Genomic DNA, 24354 nt, shown 5'->3' with positions numbered 1-24354 from the left:
CAATCTTATTGAATCGCGGCACAGTGCATTATCATCGGACAATGCACTTCATCAAACTCAGTAGTGGCCGGCTTAGAGGTTGTGGATGCTCTGAACCACTGCTGACGATGACACAAGCCACTACCTGGGACCGGAGTCTAAGATCCGACAGGGTGTGATGGGAGAGGTAGGTGTAATAGCCTTATGGGAAAATGGGCAGTGCCAATAAATGGTGCGCTGGCCCTTTAATGTGCGCCCGTCCTAGGACACTGAGACGCGCGTGCACGGAGCGAGACTGGGACTCGGGAGCAGGGACCGGTGTGTGGCGCTGGTGCTGCACCTGCGGGGAGCGAGCGGCACGGGTGAGCCCATGACATGTAGGATAGGTAAGTAAATGTGCCCCATAGAGTTTGTTTTGTATTTTTAGCTAGAGGGAAAAGGTACTGTGTAAGCTAGCACCTGGATGGGCAGGTCTTTTGTTTTGTATTTAGCAATAAAACACAGTTGTTTGTGGTGCACAGTTTTGCCCCTTAAGGAGCTACTCACGGTATAAGACCGGTCCACACAGTCTTTGAAAAAGTCCACAAAATAGAGAAAAATATTTTCACTATGACCGGAGCTCCAAGATTTCTAAAACTTCGATGAACAGCACCAATCTTCAATTTCTCCTGCTGAAAGTATGTCACCATTCAGACTAGCACCATCGCATTCTCATTCTCCTCCTTTATTATATTGTAACTGGAAGAAAATATGCAGGCAGATGGTGTGGTACGTTCCAACAAGGTTAAAATTTATTCCAGTTCATTATACTCACAAAAATCCAATAAAAATGCGCATATCACAAATTCACATAACGGGACGCTAGCTTTCTATCCGCCCGACCCAGGGTTTCGCCGGCAAGGCTTCTTCCGGGGCGTTGCTGGGCAAGAAGCCTTGCCTGTCCAACTGCTCGTTAACACTTAATTTCTAATCAGCCAATCACATGGCGGCAACTCAGTGCATTTAGGCATGTAGACATGGTCAAGACAAACTCCTGCAGTTCAAACCGAGCATCAGTATGGGGAAGAAAGGTGATTTGAGTGCCTTTGAACGTGGCATGGTTGTTGGTGCCAGAAGGGCTGGTCTGAGTATTTCAGAAACTGCTGATCTACTGGGATTTTCACGCACAACCATCTCTAGGGTTTACAGAGAATGGTCCGAAAAAGAAAAAACATCCAGTGAGCGTCAGTTCTGTGGGTGGAAATGCCTTGTTGATGCCAGAGGTCAGAGGAGAATGGGCAGACTGGTTCGAGCTGATAGAAAGGCAACAGTGACTCAAATCGCCACCCGTTACAACCAAGGTAGGCAGAAGAGCATCTCTGAACGCACAGTACGTCGAACTTTGAGGCAGATGGGCTACAGCAGCAGCAGACCACACCGGGTGCCACTCCTTTCAGCTAAGAACAGGAAACTGAGGCTACAATTTGCACAAGCTCATCGAAATTGGACAGTAGAAGATTGGAAAAACGTTGCCTGGTCTGATGAGTCTCGATTTCTGCTGCGACATTCGGATGGTAGGGTCAGAATTTGGCGTCAACAACATGAAAGCATGGATCCATCCTGCCTTGTATCACTGGTTCAGGCTGGTGGTGGTGGTGTCATGGTGTGGGGAATATTTTCTTGGCACTCTTTGAGCCGCTTGGTACCAATTGAGCATCGTTGCAACGCCACAGCCTACCTGAGTATTGTTGCTGACCATGTCCATCCCTTTATGACCACAATGTACCCAACATCTGATGGCTACTTTCAGCAGGATAATGCGCCATGTCATAAAGCTGGAATCCTCTCAGACTGGTTTCTTGAACATGACAATGAGTTCACTGTACTCAAATGGCCTCCACAGTCACCAGATCTCAATCCAATAGAGCATCTTTGGGATGTGGTGGAACGGGAGATTCGCATCATGGATGTGCAGCCGACAAATCTGCGGCAAGTGTGTGATGCCATCATGTCAATATGGACCGAAATCTCTGAGGAGCTTCCAGCACCTTGTTGTATCTATGCCACGAAGAATTGAGGCAGTTCTGAAGGCAAAAGGGGGTCCAACCCGTTACTAGCATGGTGTACCTAATAAAGTGGCCGGTGAGTGTATATATATATTTCGGAAGAAGAAGATTTCGGGACACCGGGTCTCGCTGGTGCTGGTGTCGGGCTGTGATGTCACAGCCAAGACCCGGCACTAACACTCGGAATCAGAAAAACTCTGATCCCGGGTGTTGAACCCCTTACACGCCGCGGTCAAGCATGACCGTGGCGTGCAAGTGTGCCTCCCGTGGATCGGACAACCCCCCCCCCTGGTGTGCTTACCGGGGGATCCGATCCCTCATGCCGCAGCCCCGGGTTCCGACGAGTGACCCGAGGCTTTCGGCTCCTCTCCCCGCCGGGTTCTGCCTTCCTGCTCAGTTACTAGCACTATACACTGCAATACAAGTGTATTGCAGTGTAAAGGCTTGAAAAAGTGATCAGATGATCGCTTGTTCAAGGCAAAGAATGGAAAATGTAAAAAAAGTTAAAAAAAAAAGATTAAATCATTTTATAATAATAATTAAATAAATAAATACAATAAAAGTCCCATAATCTCCCCAGTTACACATATAATGCAAATAAAGTGTATAAAACACAAACAAATGTACATATTTGGTATCAACGTGTCCATATTAATCTGTACAATAAATCTAAATCAATATTGAACCCGCCCAGTGAACGACGTTAAAAAAAAAAACACGAAAAACTGCCCTTAATATACAATTCTTCATCAAACACCATCACAAAAAATGTTCTAAAAAGTGATCAAAAAAAGCTATGTTCCCTATTATGATACGACTGAATAGAACAACTCTTTTCGCAAAAAATAAGCCCTCAACCAGATCTGAAAACAGAAAAATAAAGATGTTATGGCCCTGAAAATTTGTCGATAGTAAAAATAATGTGATTTCCACCAATATTGGTTTTGCTCAGTAAAATTGAGCAAAGATAAGAAAAACTATATAAATGAGGTATCACTGCAATCGTAGTGAACCAGAGAATAAAGATAAAATATTGTTTTTATGTTATGGTTAGCGGGGAAAAAAAAGTGCTACAAATCCAAATTAAAAATGGATGATTTTGTTTGTGTCCCCCTTGAAATATAGTTAATACAATCTCATGAATAAGTTATAGACCCCCAAAATGAATTATCTATACATTGTATCTCATCCCGTAAATAATAAGCCCTCATATGTTCACATTAACAAAAAAAATTAAAATTTATAGCTTGTACAATGTGACAATACAAATCTGCTGTGTATGGCGCTGCCTTGATCCTATGCCTGGCCGTGCGCCCATACAGCAGTTTGCCACCACATATGGGCTATCAGTACACTCGGGAGAAATTGGGCATCAAACATTGCAGAGCGTTTCATCATTTAATTTATTATGAAACTGTCAGTTTTGGCCTAAATTAATGTATTTTCCAAAAAAATTCAAAAGTTTCTATTTGCAGGTCCATATTGTTTTAACCATGTAAAACACTTAAAGGGTGAATAGAATTAATAGAACGTTTTACATAAGTTGAGGGGTGAATTTTTCATAGTGGGGTAATTTATGGGGTTTTACTATTATTTAGGCCTTTCAAAGTCATTTAGAAGCTGATTTTCATGAAAATGAGAAAAATCGCACCTTATAACATCCTAGAAAAATGACAAGACACATAAAATATCATCTTGACATAAAGAAGACATTCCGTAAATGTTAATTATCAAGCTTTTTGGGTAGTTTTACTTCCAGTTAGGAAAGTAGAACATTTCAAACTTGGAAAATGAAGAATTTTTACAAACTTTTGCCAAATTTTCACTTTTTTTCAGAACGAAACGCAAAACATGAAGTACAATGTGTCACGAGAAAACAACCTCAAAATCACCTGGATATGTTAAAGCGTTCCGAAGTTATAACCAATTATCATGAGACATGTCAGATTTGAAAAATCGAGTCTGGTCATTGAGCTGAAAACTAGTGTCGGTGACAAGGGGTTAAATATATTTTCTTGATTTATTACAGCACGTGTATTCAAGTACTAATTAATCATGTGTAATTTTTATATTCTCACATGAATTTAAGGGGCACAGGTTACCACTACTTACTTATTTATTTACTTATTTATTTGTATATTTGATAGAGCTCATATAGGCATACATCACATTTGAAATCCATAGCGGGACACGGAAATGGAGCGTGCATGCGCGGTCACTACGTCTGACGTCACCGGAAGTGACGTCATATCGCTTTTCACACATTCCCAATTCTGGCGTTGCCAGCATGGGTGCCGCCATGACAGTGGACAAGCACACCAGTTCCACATTTGCGATCCACCCAGCAGGTATTTAAATGGTAAATGGTAATATTTTCTTGAGCAGACATTCATTGTTCCTGTGTTGGACAGAATTATAAGCAGGTTTTTTTCTTGTGTAGACACATGCAATGGACTGGGGGCTCACAGCTCGTGTCAGTTTTGTCATTTAGTCTGGTGTACATCTAACTACATTTTTCTGCATAGGTACACTTGCACTGCGTATACATCTACCATACATTATTTATGAGTGTTATATTTATACTAGACTGTGTTTTGGTTTTTTTGGGGGCTCTATAGCAGGACTTCCCGACATTATCAGGTGCCAGGGTCCAACTGTGATTTGGAATACGGGTGCAGTTGGTCTGTGTCCCCTTTTTTAAATTTTTCATTTTTGTTTTTTCCCGATTCATGTTTTTGTGCATATATATATAATATATATATATATATTTATATATATATTTACGTGTAGAAAGTTCCAGCGGCACTATCTTGGATAGAATATAGGTGGGTGCAGGCTTCCTAGGACTGGGCTTCAGGTCCTCCCGTATATATTTCGAAGAAATGTGCAGCACTCCGATTTCGTAGAAAAGTGGTAAAAACTTTTACCATAGTGAGTAACATACAGCGACGTTTCGGCTCAAGAGAGCCTTCCTCAAGTGCAAACAGTGCAAATGGTGGACATATATACATACAACAATTTGGTCACATGACCTATAGTAAACCGCCCACCACCTTAGCATATTTGTGATAATAATTGCATAAAAATACATACAAATTAGAAATCTACATCTTACACAAGTGTATATAAATATTAAATATCAGTGTACATATGTTATAACACTTTGTGTATATTTAGTGTTATATTACAAAGGAACACTTCCGTTCCTAGACAAAAATGTGCAAAAAGTGCTGATGTGCTTCTGTGCACTAACCCAACCTCTGTGTGGAATCCTCAGATGCCTCCCCGTGTCCGCCATCCCTTCCGATCGGTCTTGAGACTGCTGTATCATAAAAATATGCAGCGCAATCCGGATGGACCGCACAGAAGGAACGCACGCTCCTTCCGGGTTGGTGCGCATGCGCAATAACTTCCAGTTTCCGTATACGTAACCATGGTAACCATTACACAGTTCCTGTTATTATGGCTCGTCCAGCGCTACTCATTTGAAACCAGTGTTCATATACCAAGCACTTCAACTCAGTGTTGTAATGTCATTGTGATATAATACTTGCTAGAAAGTACTGGTTGGATGGACTACATTGGAGTTTAAAACTCGTTTCAACCAACATAGGTATACCATACGAAGTAATTGAAAAGACTTACCGGTATCAAAACACTTTACAGAAGCCGGACACCTTGAAAAAGACCTCAAGGTCTTTCTCAAGGACACCATTATAGACCACATACCTCCTTTACGTCGAGGAGGAGATAAGGAGAAAATCCTTAAAAGACGTGAACTCCAATTGATCCACACCTTAAATACTTTGAGACCAAATGGTCTGAATGTAGATTTTAAATTATGGACCCTGTAATAGCATGGGCATTTAACTTATCCATATTGATCTTGTTAGCCTTCATATCCTTACTGGTTGAGTTATGAGTAACTTGTTGTGATAATGAAATAAGAAACATATCTGATTTCTTCATTGTCATTTTTTCTAGACCGGACAAGCTTACCTCAGATGTCTCCCCGCTGAAGCTTTAGATCACTGCTTTATGCATCATTCATTTTGCAACAATTGGAACCATGGCTCTCTGTCGCAGCTTTTCTCTCAAGTAATCAGAAATTTTTGGCACATTATGTGTATTGTATATATGGTTGGGTACTTTGGCCGGAGGTTCTCTATGAATAACATATGTACACTGATATTTAATATTTATATACACTTGTGTAAGATGTAAATTTCTAATTTTTATCTATTTTTATGCAATTATTATCACAAATATGCTAATGTGGTGGGCGGTTTACTATAGGTCATGTGACCAAATTGTTGTATGTATATACAGGCAGTCCCCGGGTTACATACAAGATAGGGTCTGTAGGTTTGTTCTTAAGTTGAATTTGTATGTAAGTCGGAACTGTATATTTTATCATTGTAATCCCAGACAGAACTTTTTTGGTCTCTGTGACAATTGGATTTTAAAAATGTTGGGTTTTCATAAGAATCAACATTAACACTAAAGCTTCATTACAGATACATTTGATAACAGTTATAGCTGTTTATTGTAACCTAGGACTAAAGTACAATAAATTACCAATATCCAGAGGTCCGTTTGTAACTAGGGGTCGTATGTAAGTCGAGTGTTCTTAAGTAGCACTGTTTAGACAGCTTGAGGAAGGCTCTCTTGAGCCGAAACGTTGCTGTATGTTACTCACTATGGAATAAAAGTTTTTACCACTTTCCTATGAAATCGGAGTGCTGCACATTTCTTCGAAATATATATATATATATGAATTTTAATCAAGACTTATCTTTTGGTGCTACATGAAACATCTCCATTTCTCATGAATTTTTCTCATGTATGTAGCCTACAATTGGGTTTACCTGTATGTGACAGGGTCCCATTTTCTAGATTTATCTCCTATTTTCTGTGACTCTTCCAGCATCTCTCTATTTCTGTTCCAACCTGCTGATGACACTCCTCTGTGAAAATCTAAGCACCTTCTGTCTGAAAATATCCTGCTTGAAGTTGTGCAATAGCATGGTATTCTTGATCAATTGTATCTGTCTCATTCTTTTCATTTGTCTTCTGTTCTTAGCAGTTACTCAGTATAGAGACTGTAGCCCAATTGTCCCCTGTAGCAAAGAATTGTCAAGAAAGCAGGGACAGGGGTGACTCCACCTTTCTCTGCCTTGGCAGAAATGTAAACTTATACCATATATACTTGAGTATAAGCCAACCCGAGTATAAGCCGAGGCCCCTAATTTTACCACCAAAAACTGGGAAAACATATTGACTCGAGTATAAGCTGAGGGTGGGAAATGCATTGGTCACAGCCCCCCCCCCCCCCCCAGTATATAGCTAGTCAGCCCCCATGTAGTCTACAGTCAGCCCACCCAGCACTTATACATAAACTTATAAACTCACCCTCTAGCGGCCCAATGTTCAGCGTGGCTCCTCTTCTGTCTTCTCCGTGGCTCCACTTCTTTCTTCGGTCTTCTGTAACAACCGGCAGTGACGTGGCCATGCGCTCTGTCGGTCGGCGCATACTATGCCACTGATGATGTCATAGTATGTGCCGGCGGCAGATAACATGGCCGTGTCTCTGCCAGCTGTTACAGAAGACTGAAGAAAGAAGAAGAGCCACGGGTAAAACAGAACTGGAGCCATGCCAACATCGGGGAGCTGCGCTGAGCATCGGGGGCCGTCAGAGAGTGAGTATATAAGTTTATTTTATTGACTTGAATATAAGCCGAGGTGAGGTTTTTCACATTTTTTGTACATGAGTATATACGGTATTTTTTACTGTTTTAGTTCCTGTCTAGATGCACTGTATGCATTGATTTAACAATGGAAAGTTATTCTATTTAATGTGTAGATGAGAGCAGGAAGGTGCAAATGTTATCTCCAGACAAACCTAATCAGAAGACAGGATGGCTACCTCTAGCACTGTCTGCCTAGAAACGAATATCTATCCGGTTACACAACTATCCCATTTCAAAGAGAAGAAGTTGATTCAGTTGTCATCATAACAATAGTTTCCATTAATTAACTAGTAGAAAAATGGTATAAGAAGAGAAGACTGTATAAGGTGTGGTGAGGAAGGGAGAAGGATAAGAAGGCTACTTCCTCCTGCCTCTCTGGCGCAAGCTGGGGTGGGACAAGTGGGACAGCTCCTTCCCTTTCAACTGGGACGCTCCCTGGTACTATGCCGGGGTTGTGGACTTTGTTAGGGAGCACCACCTGGAGGGACTTAAACCGGACCTGTGGAAGCCCAAGACCATCCACAAGCTCATCAGAGCCAAAGACACCACAGAACAGCTTCCAGGAGTCGCCCCCGACACGGCCAAGACCGTTTGGAGCAACGTGTCGTGGGAGCGGCTTTCCAACAGACACAAGGACCTGTCGTGGATGGCCATCAAGGGGGGACTGCCCCTGAGGGCCTTCATGTACGCCCGGAAGCTGAGCAAGACGTGCTTCTGTCCCAGGTGCCCCAGGAGGGTGGAAACACCCATGCACCTGTTTTGGGAGTGCCCTTTTGCTCAGCGTCTGTTGGATTCCCTGGAGCTGGAGTTTGCCACGTCCGTGCCCAGGAACACCATGACCCACCACGCGGTGCTTTATGGTTTGTTTCAAGGGACACACACCGTGGGGGCCATCCAGGACGCCTGGCGCCTTGTTAACTGTTACAAGGACGCCATCTGGTACGCCAGGAGGCGCCTCACATGGCACAAAGAGACACTTACCACAGAGGACTGCCACCAAATGGTCCTCAGGACCCTGAGGGACTACACCATCTGGGAGGCACAGACAGATTACACTGAGGACGACGAGGATTTGGCCTAGCCCACTCTCTCCCCCCAGAGGGAGTGTTCATGGACTGTACCAAGTCCCCCACCTCCTCAATGAGGAAGAAGAAAATGGACTGAGCCCACTTTAACACTCCCCAAAAGGGAGTGTCATGGACTTTGCCATTTTTCCCCACTTCCTCAAAGCAGAAAAGGAGGCGGCAAGCCTTGTCCCCTCTTTCACAAGAGGTGCAATGGACTAGCCCACCACTCCTCCTTTTCTCTCCTGCCTTTGCTGCCGACGACGACGTTGGCAGAAGGGGGTGTCTGTACTATATACAGCAAGACTCTTGCTATAAGGTACAGGTCGGACATAAGTCTGACTATGGACAAGACCCCCTGCTGTGAGGGACCAACCTCAAGGACGCTTATCCAGTGACTTGGGGAGAATCCCACACAAGACTTTGTTTTATTCCCACTTTCTTCCTGGACTCATGTTTTCTAGGGACACACACGTCCCTTACCTGATTCCTGCTTCTTTTCCCCAAGAACAGGAGCTCCATTCCATCGGAGCAGGGAATCATGGGACTCTGCTTCATTTGCATGCAGCAGACAGGAAGTGAAGACCCCTTCATGTGTTTTTACTTCCTCCCTACCCTTTTCCCTCTTGTATCTGTGTGGTTCAATAAAGCTTTGGGCCTGCGAACAAAACACACTCCCTCCCCCCCCCCTCCTCCATCTTGTGTTTTCTCTAGCAGGTAAATTGCTTTCATTGTTTCACATGTGTTTTTTTGCTTGGTGGAGCTTGTATGTAAGAGTAGCATTTCCTGGCATAGAGTTAGGATGTCATAGTCCTTTGTTTTATGTCTGTAAATGCTAGGAATGAATCTTAATTTATTGTGTGTTCATGTACAAAGCCCATGCTGCGTCATGGCACACACTGTATGTAAGTTTTCTGTGTGAATTTTGAATAAAGCTCTTTTCAATCAAAAAGGTGGAAGAATACAGAGAAATGGAAAGGATGCAGGCCAGAATACAAGGTCTGAATCCCTGGGCCTGAAATCCATTAAAGTAAGCTTTGTCTCTGGAAAAAGAACCAAGGTTGTCTGTCCTGGATTACTACCAGGCTGAGTGGTATAAAGTGGACTGGTGATGATTCATATCATACATTCATTCATATACATCTATCACAATAATAAGGTCACATAAAAAGTTTAGGTTCATTCTGATATTTAAACCAGAACCCACATATCATTAATGTTTTGTAAGTAGCGTATATCAAGACCCCATGAGAAAACATTTAGAGCTTATGTTAGTTCTTCATGGACTGTTTCTATCTTTTTCTATCTCAAAAACCCATTACATTAACCTGAAGTTGCAACAGCACTCACCCACGCTCCACAAGAAATGAATCTCTCCAAACAAGTGTTTTCTGAACCTGGAACCTTGAATAAGGAAAAACATATTAGAACCCAAGGAGTCAAAGGGCAGGTAACAAAACAGAAACACAAATGTATATCATTTTATACACACTGGTAGGTGTAGGTGATTACTTTAAAGAGCTTTCTGTGGAAACTCTGATAACACCTTGTAAACTCAGAAATGTGATGTTAACATCTCTGGAGAATGTTAATACATGGAGTGTTCCACCGAATGATTCAGTATGATGGGAAAGGGAGACAAAGTGCAAAATTCAAATGTAGGAGTATAAGAGGAATAATTCCTAGGGTTGTATTGTGCTCACCTGGTAGAGGTCTTGATTTTAAGCATATTACAATAGATTTACCGAAGCGCAGCAGGAACCGTGAAAAGAGATGTGGGAATCAACCATGCTGTGCGCACCATTCCAGAGACATGAGAAAATTCCACATCAGGACTGCGAATCTTCATGCTTCAAAATAATATTTATTGAAATAAAATGAAATATGCGTTTCAACTCGGTACTAGTGTCTTCACCAGGTTCAGTTAAATAACAATAAATACATAAAAACAGCTTGATATAGCCATGTGTTAGCATCTATTTTTAAAAGAATGTCCCGGTACCAGAAGGTCAAGGGGATTTTGTCTGGGTCGTACAGTAATGTGGTTGATTGGCCGGGAACAATATCCGTCAAAACATACAGCATAGTATGAACAATAAAGAAAGAAAAATTTAGTTGAAATACACAAAACAGTACAAGGCTGTAAAGATGTTGACATCTAAAATTAAAATATATAGAGAACATATATGTCACGGGTGCTCCCGCGATCCCTGTCTCGGATCGCGGGCGCATCCGTGCTCCTCCGTGTGCCCCCGCTGCTGCCCGGTCTCACTCACCTCTCCCGGCTCCTGCCCGGACTGCCGTGCGCGTGTGTCCCCGCCTCCTATGGCGTGCGCGCGGCTCCTTCCGAAAATTTAAAGGGCCAGTGCACCGCTAATTGGTGCACTGGCTGAACACCTCACCTTTAAGAATCCTGCCTCTTCCTGTGTTCCCTGCCGGATCTTTGTGCCTCACAGCCTAAGAGAAAGCTTCCTGGTGATTATCTGCGTTCCTGTGTATTCCTGCGTTCCTGTGTGTCTCCGCTCCCGAGTCCTGTGTTCCCGTGTTACCCGAGTTCCTCCGTGTTGCTGTGTTCCGTGTGCCTGTGTTCCCGTTCCCATTTGCCTGGACCTCCCGTTGCTGACCCCGGATTTGGATTTGACCTCACATCTCTGCCGCCTGCCTGGACCTGACTACGAGACTGTCTTCTGCTAAGGTACCTCGACCTCGGCTGCCACCGCGGGCTGGTCACGCCTGGGAACGACCTGGTGGGCTTTGCGGCGGGCTCTGGTGAAAACCAGGTGCCACTTGGATTCCGGTCCCAGGTGTCGGCTAGTTCCATCTCGCGCGGTGGTCCAGAGGATCCACTGTTCCTGACAATATAAAAACCTATTATAAATACATAATATATAAAAGTAGGCACATCGTTGATATTTAAGTATAAAATCTTCACATACTGAAGGATAAACATATGACCAAGGTTTTGTATAGCCATTCCTCAATGTATGCTGCTGGATGGATAATAGTTAAATATGTGTTATCCTTATGAGGTTATTTACAATTTTACAAGAGAATGTGCTTGTCAGTTTTATAAAATCAATAGATTAGACAGCAGAAGCTTTAAATAGCTGTAAGCCTTCAATAGTGATGGTTTTCTATTTCCCTTTAGCTGTAACCTTTCAATAGTAATGGTTTTCTACGGAAGCTGATATGGCCCGACCTAAAGAGCATTTCCTATAGCTAAAACATCTGTGATTGAAATAAGGCTGTTAGGAGGGGCTGACACATGGATTGCTCTTGGTTCCTGTTTTGTAGTGATGGTATAAAATGAGGTATAAAATGAGGAGTGTATATTGTGCACATTATGATTACTATAAGAAGTGAGGAAAAAAGAAAAAGATAAAAAGGGGACTGAGACAAAAGTTATCCTCCAACACATTCGATTGTCTCATTGAGGCTGACTCCAGAGTCAGCGTGCGTAGTTTAAAAATCCAAAAGGGATTTGTTCGATTGGGATTATATGTATACAATTGAAATCCTTGTGTGGCAGAAGTAGGTGTTTCGATAGGCTGTGCTTTAGGTAGCCAATTTTAGCTTTATGTCGATGACCATTCAAGCGCATCCTAAGTGATTGGGTCATTCTACCGACATTTTCCTGTCCATAATCGCAATTAATGAGGGAAATGACAAAGGACGAGTCACAGGTTAGCTTTATTTCATCAGAAAAGTTTTGCCCATACTTTTGGATGTAAAGGTATTACATTTATCCTGTTCTGAGTCTCTACTAATTTTGAGACTTTGTAATTCCTTAATCATGCTCCCAGAGTCCCTCAGATATGAAAAAAGTGTAACCACTAGATTTTGTAGAAATTCATTTTGTCTATGAAATGTGATAATGAGCTGGTGAGCAAATCTATACCAAAGATAGAAGGTGGGCATAACAGGATGTGAAATAATGAGATGCCTAACCATCCGACAATTCCCTTCAGAAAACTGAAAACTATAAAAAAAAATATATAAAAAATATTTTGGCCCCTAGCAGACCACAACCTCAACCTTGGATCATACACATGCCCCCTGTGGTCAACAAGAACCAAACAGAATCATATAAATACTATCAAGGGAAATAATTGTGCTGTTTCCAGATACAAGTTAAATATACTACTTTTACGTCCATCATCATCTGATCAAACAAAGATTAACCTGTGACTCATGAGGACTAAGGTGTAGATCTTTTTTGGGGATCATGCAAGACGTGTGTGTTTTTTTTTAACCCAATGGAATAAACTTCACCATTTTTAAGAGATGGAATAACGAGTGCTGGAATCCAATGTTTTCTTTAACTGGTGACTCGTCCAACTGTGGACAGCAATATGTCGGTCGAACGACCCAATCGCTTAGGATGTGCTTGAATGGTCATGGACATAAGGCTAAAATTGCCTACCAAAAGCACAACCAAAAACACCTGCTTCTGCTACACAATAAGGATTTCGATTGTATACATATAATCCAATTCAAAAAAATCTCTGGTAACATTTCGAACCATCAGTCAGCCCTTAATAAAAAGTAATCTCATTGTTTTTTTTAAACTATTCACGCTGACTCCAGACAGCCTCAATGAGACGATCAAATCTGTTGAAGGATAACTTCTGTCTCAGTCCCCCTTTTTTTTATCTTTTTCTTTTTTCCTCACCTCTTATAGTAATCATAATCTGCACAATATACACTCCTCATTTTATACCATCACTTCAGAACAGGAACCAAGAACAATCCTTGTGTCAGCCCCTCCCAACAGCCTTATTTTAATTACCAATGTTTTATATATAGGAAACCATTACTATTGAAAAGTTACAGCTAAAGGGAAATAGAAAACCATCACTATTAAAAGGTTACAGCTTCTGCTGTACTTCTGGCAAGTATTAAACTATTATCCATCCAGCAGCATCCAGCAGAAAATAGCTATACAAAACCTCGCTATACAAATCGCCTCGGTCATATGTTTACCCATCAGGATGTAAAGATTTTGTAATTAAATATCAACTGCATGCCTTCTTGTACATATGATGCACCGTATATACTTGTGTATAAGCGGAGTTTTTCAGCGCAAAAAATGAGCTGAAAAACGTCCCCTCGGCTTATACACAAGTCAATACATATACTTAAAAAATATTTTAAAAATAATAAACTTATATACTCACCCTCTGGTGGCCCCGACGTGCAGCGCTGCTCCCCCGATATCCGCGCGGGTCCTCTTCTGGCTTACGCGCCCGTCTTCTGTCTTCTCTGGGCTTTTCTGTCTTTTCTGTCTTCTTCTGTCTTCGTGCTGGGCGCTGCCATGTTTTTCTCCCTGGCGGTGCCTAATATGACGTCAGCAGCAGCGCATCATACTAGGCGCCGTCCGGGGGAGAACAATGGCGGTGCCCAGCACGAAGTTAGAGAAGACAGAAGACGGGCGCGGAAGCCAGAAGAGGAGCCGCTCGGACATCGGGGGAGCAGCGCTGCACGTCGGGGCCACCGGAGGGTGAGTATATAAGTTTATTATTTTCTTTTAATGCTGGGCAGGCTGTATACTACTGGGGGCAGGCTGTATATTACTCTAGGCAAGCTGTAAACTACTGGGGGCAGTGCTGTATACTACTGGGGCAGTGCTGTATACTACTGGGGGCAGGCTGTATACTACTAGGGGCAGGCTGTATACTACTGGGGGCTGGCTGTATACTACTGGGGACTGGCTGTATACTACTGGGGGCTGGCTGTATACTACTGGGGGCAGGCTGGCTACATACTGGGGGGGTCTGTGACCAATGCATTTCCCACCCTCGGCTTATACTCGAGTCAATAGGTTTTCCCAGTTTTTGATGGTAAAATTAGGGGTCTTGACTTATACTCGGGTCGGCTTATACTCGAGTATATACGGTAATAGGTTTTTGAAAATTTCTGTATATCATTAAATTTTAGATGAGAACATCTAAATGTTGTATGTTTTGACGTATTGGGGGTCATTTACTAAGGGCCCGAATCGCGTTTTCCCGACGTGTTACCCGAATATTTCCGATTTGCGCCGATTGTACCTGAATTGCCCCGGGATTGTGTCGCACGCGATCGGATTGTGGCGCATCGGCGCCGGCATGCGCGCGACGGAAATCGGGGGGCGTGGCCGAACGAAAACCCGACGTATTCGGAAAAACCGCCGCATTTAAAACCCGAAAAAGTGTCGCTTGGTGACCGCTTACCTTCACCTGGTCCGAGGTGGTGCATTCCGGCGCGTGGAGATGATTTTCAGCGCAGCAGCGCCACCTGGTGGACGGCGGAGGAACTACCTTCATGAATCCCGGCCGGACCCGAATCCAGAGCAGAGAACGCGCCGCTGGATCGCGAATGGGCCGGGTAAGTAAATTTGCCCCATTGTGTTCACGGCCAATCAACCGCATTACTGCACGACCAGGGCACAATCCCCTTGACCTTCTGGTACCAGGACTTTCTTTTAAAAATGGATGCTCAAACATGGCTGTACCAAGCTGTTTTTATTTATTTATTTTTTTAATTTATTTATTGATCTATTGTTATTTTAATGAACCTGATGAAGACTCCAGTACGGAGTTGAAACGGGTAGTTCATTTTAATTCAGTAATATTATTTGATATTACTATAATATTGCTAGTAATATTATAGCTTGAAGATGCGATCATTTTCTTGCCAATAACTCATATCTCTTTAGAATGTGTCCCTCATCAGTGTAGATAGTAAAGAAGCCACTATTTGTGCAAATTTGTTGCCTATCATTGTTATATACAAATAATACACAGTACACTGTATGAATCCAATGACTCTGTTCTCAACTCATTAAGTCATTGGGGCAGATTTACTTACCCGGCCCATTCGCGATCCAGCGGCGCGTTCTCTGCACAGGATTCGGGTCCGGCTGGGATTTAAGATTGTAGTTCCTCCGCCGTCCACCAGGTGGCGCTGCTGCGCCGAAAATAATCTTAACGCCCCGGAATGCACCATCCCATAGCAGGTGAAGGTGAGCGCTTCCCAAGCGACACATTTCGGTTTTTAAATGCGGCGGTTTTTCCGAATACGTCGGGTTTTCATTCGGCCACGCCCCCCCCATTTCTGTCGCGCGCATGCCGGCCCCGATGCGCCACAATCCGATCGCGTGCGCCAAAAACCCGGGGCAATTCATGTACAAGCGGCGCAAATCGGAAATATTCGGGTAACACGTCGGGAAAACGCAAATCGGGCCGTTAGTAAATGACCCCCATTATATTAACACTGCACCACTTTGCAAATGCACAATGATGTATTAGATTAAATACTAACCTATTCACCAGTCTCTCTGCATCGAACAAGTTCAGTAATGATTTTCCATCCATGTGTGCAGGAATGTCAAGACCAGCAATGTCCAGGATGGTAGGAGCAATGTCTATATTAAGTACAATGTTTGGGTTCCTGTAAATGGTTAAATAAAAAGCAGGAAAGATCAATGATGTAAGAACAAGTTGCATTCTCTAGTTACATTCAGAGCTGCATTGTTCTGTGGTCTCTGTCTCTCCTCTCATCCAGTCTCTCCATTGGTCAACCATTGCTCAGCGAATTTAATTTAACTCCTTAACTCCTTAAGGACCAGGCCCTTTTTCGTTTTTGCGTTTTTATTTTTCACTCCCCACCTTCAAAAATCTATAACTTTTTTATTTTTCCGTGTACAGAGCTATGTGATGGCTTATTTTCTGCGTAACAAATTGCACTTCGTAGTCATGGTATTAAATATTCCATGCCGTGTACTGGGAAGCGGGAAAAAAATTCTAAATGCAGTGAAAATGATGAAAAAACACATTTGCGCCATTTCTTGTGGGCTTGGTTTTTACAGCTTACACTGTGCACCCCAAATGACAGGTCTATTTCATTCATTGGGTCAATACGATCACGGGGATACCAAATTTGTATAGGTTTTATAATGTTTTCATACATTTACAAAAATTAAAACCTCCTGTACAGAAAAAAAATTCTTCATTTTGCCGTGTTCTTGCGCTAATAACTTTTTCATACTTTGGTGTATGGAGCTGTGAGTGGTGTCATTTTTTGCGACTTCTGATGACGTTTTCAATGCTTCTATTTTTAGGACTGTGTGACCTTTTGATCACTTTTTATAGAATTTTTTCTATTTTTCAAAATGGCAAAAAAATGCCATTTGCGACTTTGGGCGCTATTTTCCGCTACGGGGTTAAACGCAGTGAAAAATGGTTATTATATTTTGATAGATCGGGCATTTTCGGACGCGGCGATACCTAATGTGTTTATGATTTTTACGGTTTATTTATATTTATATCAGTTCTAGGGAAAGGGGGGTGATTTGAATTTTTATGTTTTTTTAATATAATTTTTTTTTTTTTACTTTTTTTTATTTTTTTTTTTTTACTATTTTTCAGACCCCCTAGGGTACTTTAACCCTAGGTTGTCTGATTGATCCTACCATATACTGCCACACTACAGTATGGCAGTATATGGGGATTTTGCATACCATCTATTACAATGTGCAGATCGCACATTGTAATAGATAGCCTCGATCATGACAGCCTCGGATCTTTGTGTGATCCCAGGCTGTCATGGAAACGGATCGCCGCTCCCCGGTGACGTCACGGGGAGTGACGATCGGAGCCAAGATGGCGGCGCCCACGCGCCGCCGGCTCTTTAATGCCGCCGGCACCTTTGCCAGCGGCGATGAAAGGGTTAACACCCGCGATCGGTGCAAGCACCGATCGCGGGTGTTAGCGACGGGCATTTGCTTCATTATGAAGCAAATGCCCGGTGAGTATGAAGAGGGCTCAGCCCGTGAGCCCTCTTCATACTCCCCCATGCGCAGTAAGACGTAAGGGTACGTCTTATTGCGCTATGGGGTTAATGACGCAGCCTGTTTGCAAGTTAATGCTCAGACCTTTTTTAAAAAATTTGACCAGTGTCTCTTCCTGTGGTAATAACTTTTCAACAATTTAAGATATCCCTGTGATTTTGAGATTGTTTTCCCGTGAGACATTGTAGTTTATGTTAGTAGTATAATTTTGGTGATCAGTTTCTTTTTGGGGGGGTAAAAATTAAATAAATTTTAAAAAATTTGAAAAAAATTACAATTTTCAAAGTTTCAAATGTTCTACCTTTTAGACAAAAATTCATACCACAATTTTGTTTTGTAGAAACCTTTTGCCATTGGTCTTCTTTTTATTTCCATCATTTGTTTTATGTTTCCATTCAGTTTGAAAAGTGCCTTACAAAGGCTTATGTACTATATACCACCACAAGTAACACCATTTTATGAAACTAACATCTCAAACTTTTCAAAGCAGTATTTGAGAAGTATTTTAACCCCTTAATTCTTTCTCTGGAAGCAAACAAAAATGGATTGAAAATTTAGAAGATTATTCTCACTAAGCCCTAAAATGGACACATTCAGAAGGAATTTGAGGTAAATATACATCCCCAAATTTTGCCCTGCTTCTTCTGAGTACGGCAATACAAGACATGTGGATGTCAACTGCTGTTTTGTCGCACAGCGATGTCCAGAACAGAGTTCGTGCTACTGGAGTTTTGGTGGCCAATTTGGCTACAAATGTTTTGTGGTGCCACAGTGTACTTGAAGAGCCCCTGAAGTAACAGTACAATAGAAAACTTCCAAAGGTGTCACCATTTAGGAAACCAAACATGCTGGTCAAAATTTAATGAAATGTAAATGGTGCAGAGCAAAAATGTCGTTTTTATTTTAAAAATGTCATTTTAGTGCCTAATATATTGTGCCCAACCCATGGCACTTTAGACAAACACCCCAAAAATCATTCTGCGGGTTGTCCCGAGTACGACAATGCCAATAATTGACAGACTGGGCACACAGCAGGGTTGAGAAGGGAAGCAGCTAAATTTTGCTTTTGGCGCACCGTTTTCACACGTTTGGATTTAGAGTGCCATGTCATGTTCGCAGGGCCCGTGAGGTACCAGTGCAATAGAAACCCCTGAGAAAGTATACCATTTTGGAAACTAGACCCCTCAAAGAATTTATCTGGCGGTGTGGTGAGCATTTTAACCCCTAACATGCTGGTCAAAATGTATTGCAATGCAAATGGTGCATAGTAAAAATTGTGTTTTTATCTCAAAAATGTCATTTTAGTGCCTAATATATTGTGCCCAACTTATGCCACTATAGACAAACACCACAATAATCATTCTGTGGGTTGTCCCGAGTACGGCAATACCCCACATGTGCCAATAATTGACAGGCTGGGCACTCAGCAGGGTTGAGAAGGGAAGGAGTGAAATTTTGCTTTTGGAGCACCCTTGTCACTAGACTGGTGTTGGGGTGGGGTGGGGGGGCGTCACCAGAGTCCCTCCGGCCTCTAGCTTCACAGGCTATTACACCCCCCCTCAGCACTTCCTACATGCACACCTCTTGATTAACATATTGCTTCCTCCTGTTGATCTCAACCCTCCTCTTGTGACTGTGCAATAACTAAGGAATTTATTGAGCAGTACATCCCTGAAGCAACCAGAAACATATAGATACTGTGTTGTTGTAAGAGATTGAACGAAAGGCGGAATGACGTTGGCTGGAGACGGCATTGCAAATCAAATTGTGTTCATGTAAAAAATGCTCCTGGGGAGCGTGTAATAGCCTGTGAAGCTGGAGCCTGGAGAGGCTCTGGTGACGCCCCCCAAAGCATTTTGATTTGTATATTTTTCAAAGTTCATTTTGCGCTGATTGATCAGCAATTCAGATGGAAGTTTTTTTTTTAAAAATCCAAATTTTAGCCTACATTTTGGGCTCTCCTAAATATGCACCCTTCCTAGCACACTCACAAAAAAATAAATAAAAATGTATTCTACTCTTTCAACCTAATTGTTAATGGAAAAAATTAATAATGTGGGACTGTGTGATAAATTTCAAAACACGGGTGTATGCACAGGCCAGGTTTGGAAGGACAAGAGGGGCAGTAATATCGGGACTCTCTTCGCCTTCCTTGTTTGCTACAGACCCGACACGTTTTTTTGGGGGGGGATTTAAGAGTCATTGTTGAAGGAATGGGCTGTAAGAAATGTCTCTCGACAAGCCGCCGCACATCCTCTGACTCATGAACTAGTTGTCTGCTCTGCATTTTGAAAGATGAGATCTCCGATCACCTTTTCCTGAAATTCCAGAAATGTTGCATGTCCTCCAGATTTTTTAAATAGGACGAATGCATTGTGCATCGCTAGTTGGATGCAACTTTCTTGTAAACTTGTTGTAATCAAGCGCACAGACAGGCTTTCTTTTTTCTACTTAGGCCTCACGTTCTTTGACCACTTGTGTTATACTTTCATGGATTGTGCTTAGCATGTACACATCCCTGCGGTCGCAAAATTTTACAGCCAGAACTTCTTCATTATAAAAAGCACATGACTCCCCTTTTGGTATCCTTTTGTCTACAAGTTGATGGGGAAATCCCTTGCGATTTCTACGTATTGTGCCACAGGCCCCAGTGCGGGCATCATGCAGGCCTGGTGCAGACACTGGTGTAAAAGTTGTCCATATATATATGATAGCCCTTATGTAGAAAAGGACTTAATAAATCCCACACTATCCTTCCAGAGGTATTAATCCTTCGTAGATTCTGAAGGCCATAGTGTATCCTATGGTGCTTTCACACATTTTATATATTTTTATTCCATACTTGGAACTTTTGGTGGGTATGAACTGGCGAAACGGCCTTTATAGTTCATTAGCATCTCATCAACTGACAAATTTTGTTCTGGGGTATAGGCTGCCAAAAAAATCATTTAGGAAATTTAGTAAAGGGAGTAATTTGTACAAACGATCATGACTACTGCTGGTAGTGGGAGGTGTCTGCATGTTGTCATTTATGTGGAAAAATCTCATGAGAACCTCATATCTAGAGCGTGACATAATGCCAGAAAAAATAGGAGTGGCGTGAATAGGATTTGAAGCCCAACATGATCGGATGTTTTTTATGATTCCCATGTTGAGGGTGAGGCCAAGAAATTTTTTGATTTCTTCGACAGTGTTGGAGTCCAAATTCTGGCATAGCAAGATGAGGGTTGATTTTCTATATACTGCCTGGCATACAAATTAGTTTGTTGGACAACTTGGTCAGTGATAAAAATTTGAAAGAAATCTAGAGGTGTAAAATTACTGACACTACAGTTTACTCCAGGAGTAGCAGTAAAGTCATTTTGAATTGGATTAAATGACATTGCGGGTACCCACACTGAGTTGGTTTGGGTGGGTTCTGCCATTTCAGGGACTGCAGTTGATGTGGCAACTGCGGAGGTAGCTACACTACTAGTACTGGGTCCAATGTCACATGAAATATCTGAAGCAGTACTTTCGTTATCACTTTCCAGTAAAAATTCTGCATCAGAGGCTGTATCTGTGTCTGAGCAGAGAATGTCGTATGCTTCCTGCACTGTGCCATTGTAAAACAGTCAACTGCGAAACACTATTTCTTCCGCCCCCAAAATTTTTTTTTAGTTTTTAACAAAGAACTTTTTTTTTTTCTTTCGCCCCCCTTTTTTTTAGTACCAACCCCCAACTAACTAAACCCAAACCCAGAGCCGAAAGTAAATGCTGCTAAACAGCGAACTTTTTCCTCACGCTTATAAAGATTTCTTTATATAGCTTTCTCACTCTTTCTCTGTATATATATATATATATATATATATATATATATATATATATATATATATATATTACACTCACCGGCCACTTTATTAGGTACACCTGTCCAACTGCTCGTTAACACTTAATTTCTAATCAGCCAATCACATGGTGGCAACTCAGTGCATTTAGGCATGTAGACATGGTCAAGACAATCTCCTGCAGTTCAAACCGAGCATCAGTATGGAGAAGAAAGGTGATTTGAGTGCCATTGAACGTGGCATGGTTGTTGGTGCCAGAAGGGCTGGTCTGAGTATTTCAGAAACTGCTGATCTACTGGGATTTTCACGCACAACCATCTCTAGGGTTTACAGAGAATGGTCCGAAAAAGAAAAAACATCCAGTGAGCGGCAGTTCTGTGGGCGGAAATGTCTTGTTGATGCCAGAGGTCAGAGGAGAATGGGCAGACTGGTTCGAGCTGATAGAAAGGCAACAGTGACTCAAATCACCACCCGTTACAACCAAGGTAGGCAGAAGAGCATCTCTGAACGCACAGTACATCGAACTTTGAGGCAGATGGGCTACAGCAGCAGAAGACCACACCGGGTGCCACTCCTTTCAGCTAAGAACAGGAAACTGAGGCTACAATTTGCACAAGCTCATCGAAATTGGACAGTAGAAGATTGGAAAAACGTTGCCTGGTCTGATGAGTCTCGATTTCTGCTCTGACATTTGGAAAGTAGGGTCAGAATTTGGCGTCAACAACATGAAAGCATGGATCCATCCTGCCTTGTATCAACGGTTCAGGCTGGTGGTGGTGGTGGTATCATGGTGTGGGGAATATTTTCTTGGCACTCTTTGGGCCCCTTGGTACCAATTGAGCATCGTTGCAACGCCATAGCCTACCTGAGTATTGTTGCTGACCATGTCCATCCCTTTATGACCACAATGTACCCAACATCTGATGGCTACTTTCAGCAGGATAATGCACCATGTCATAAAGCTGGAATCATCTCAGACTGGTTTCTTCAACATAACAATGAGTTCACTGTACTCAAATGGCCTCCACAGTCACCAGATCTCAATCCAATAAAGCATCTTTGGGATGTGGTGGAACGGGAGATTCGCATCATGGATGTGCAGCCGACAAATCTGCGGCAACTGTGTGATGCCATCATGTCAATATGGACCAAAATCTCTGAGGAATGCGTCCAGCACCTTGTTGAATCTATGCCACGAAGAATTGAGGCAGTTCTGAAGGCAAAAGGGGGTCCAACCCGTTACTAGCATTAATAATGTGAAGAAAAAAAATTAAGAAAATAACAGTTTTTATGTGTGAGGGACAGAAGAATTTATGAGGGGACACTGAAATGTATGTATCTGTTTCTCTCCACAGCTGTAACAGAGTGGTGAGGAACAGATACAGATGTTCATTTATTTCACTTTGGTGACCATTGTGATTGGACATCACATGATCACCTGACCAGGAACCAATACTATTGGCTCCTGATCACATTCTAAGAACATAAGCTGTTGCTAACAGCTCGTTCTTAGAAAAGGAGCTGCCACTGTTTTGCTACCTGACAGCTCCTGTAGATAGGAATACCATGTGACCGTTGTGACAGGGCATCACAGCGATCACATGCCCAGGAGCCCATCAATGCGCCGTGATCCCTGCACTAGGAACCAGAGGAAAGGTATGTTCCTAGAGCAGGAGATAGCTACAGCAGGAACAGACCGTCTTTCGGCGTCACTGCAGACAGTACCTGCGCCGCCTGCCGTCTAAATACAGTCGGCATTGAGTTGAAATACTAACTATGACTTACAAAGCCATCCACAACCTGTTCCCTCTATATAGCACTGAACTCATCAGCCAAAACCGTCCCACACGTAATCTTCATTCCTCACAGGACCTTCAGCTTCATTCTTTTACCATTCGCTCTTTTCACAACCGTATGCAGGACTTCGCCAACGCATCTCCCATACTCTCAAGCTCTCTACCAAAATTTGTCAGACTGTCTCCCACTTTCCAAACCTTAAAACGAAATCTGAAAACCCACCTGTTCATTATGACCTACAACACACAATAACTGCACTGTTCTGCTCCCTCACCTTGTGTCTCCATCTACACTCCCATATAGGAAGGGTCCTCCTTCCACTTGAAGTGATCTCCTGATCTCTGTAGTTTTATATTTGTACATGAAATCATTCTCGTCTTTTTGTAATATATGTGAAACCCTTACGGATTGTATAGCACCATGGAATTAATGGTGCACTATAAATATAGAATAATCTCATACTTTGGGGTCATTGTTGTGTCTGAATCTAAGGCTAGATTCACATTTTTCTGTAATGTGAGAAGTGATGTGCCATGAACTAAACCGGAGTATGCTGGGCACTGAACTCCGTGCATAATATTGATATATGATAAACTGAGTTCTTGTTTCCCTGAAATGAAGCAGAGCTGACACTTTACTGTTGGCTTTACTACATATTGGGAAAACAAGAACTCCGTGTATGTAAAAACATGGGCATAAGAAGCGGATTCTGTCAGAAGACACACACCTGCAGGTAAGTGTACTTGGTTTACAAGCCTTTATCCCGAGGGTAGATTTCCTTTAAAGAGGTATGTGATAACATTTCAGGAGTCAAACCCAAAATATATCAAATCACGAAGGGGGAATAACATGTACAAAAATGCTCCAAAACCCCCAAAGAAAACAAAAAGAACAAAAAAATCTTAAAAGGTACATATATGAATATAAATAAATAAATAAATAGATGAATAATCAATGTGCAGAAGTGAATAGAAACTGCAAAAGCATTATAAAAATTAGAAAAAGTCTGACCATATAAGGATACGTATTGTAGTTCACTTGATCATATGATGAACATGATTA

General features: G+C 42.3%; 1 protein-coding gene and 1 long non-coding RNA gene across 7 annotated transcripts in view; one reads left to right on the top strand and one right to left on the bottom strand.

Annotated features, from left to right (window-relative positions):
- Positions 1–8105, top strand: part of LOC140065822 (uncharacterized) — a 36245-nt gene extending 28140 nt beyond the window's left edge. The window contains exons 2-3 of the long non-coding RNA XR_011848069.1: positions 6009–6122; positions 7888–8105. This is a non-coding gene — a long non-coding RNA (uncharacterized lncRNA). The remainder of the gene's footprint in view (positions 1–6008; positions 6123–7887) is intronic.
- Positions 1–24354, bottom strand: part of SULF2 (sulfatase 2) — a 696319-nt gene that overhangs the window by 319548 nt on the left and 352417 nt on the right. For all 6 annotated transcript variants that reach the window (XM_072110535.1, XM_072110536.1, XM_072110534.1 and 3 more), the window contains 2 exons: positions 16141–16269; positions 10189–10242 (listed from right to left, as the gene is read on the bottom strand). In XM_072110535.1, the coding sequence (XP_071966636.1) occupies positions 10189–10242; positions 16141–16269 (183 nt within the window). The remainder of the gene's footprint in view (positions 1–10188; positions 10243–16140; positions 16270–24354) is intronic.

Source organism: Engystomops pustulosus, chromosome 6, assembly GCF_040894005.1.
Source record: "Engystomops pustulosus chromosome 6, aEngPut4.maternal, whole genome shotgun sequence".
In the NCBI taxonomy this organism is placed as follows: domain Eukaryota; kingdom Metazoa; phylum Chordata; class Amphibia; order Anura; family Leptodactylidae; genus Engystomops; species Engystomops pustulosus.
This window is presented reverse-complemented; position numbering and strand designations above follow the sequence as displayed.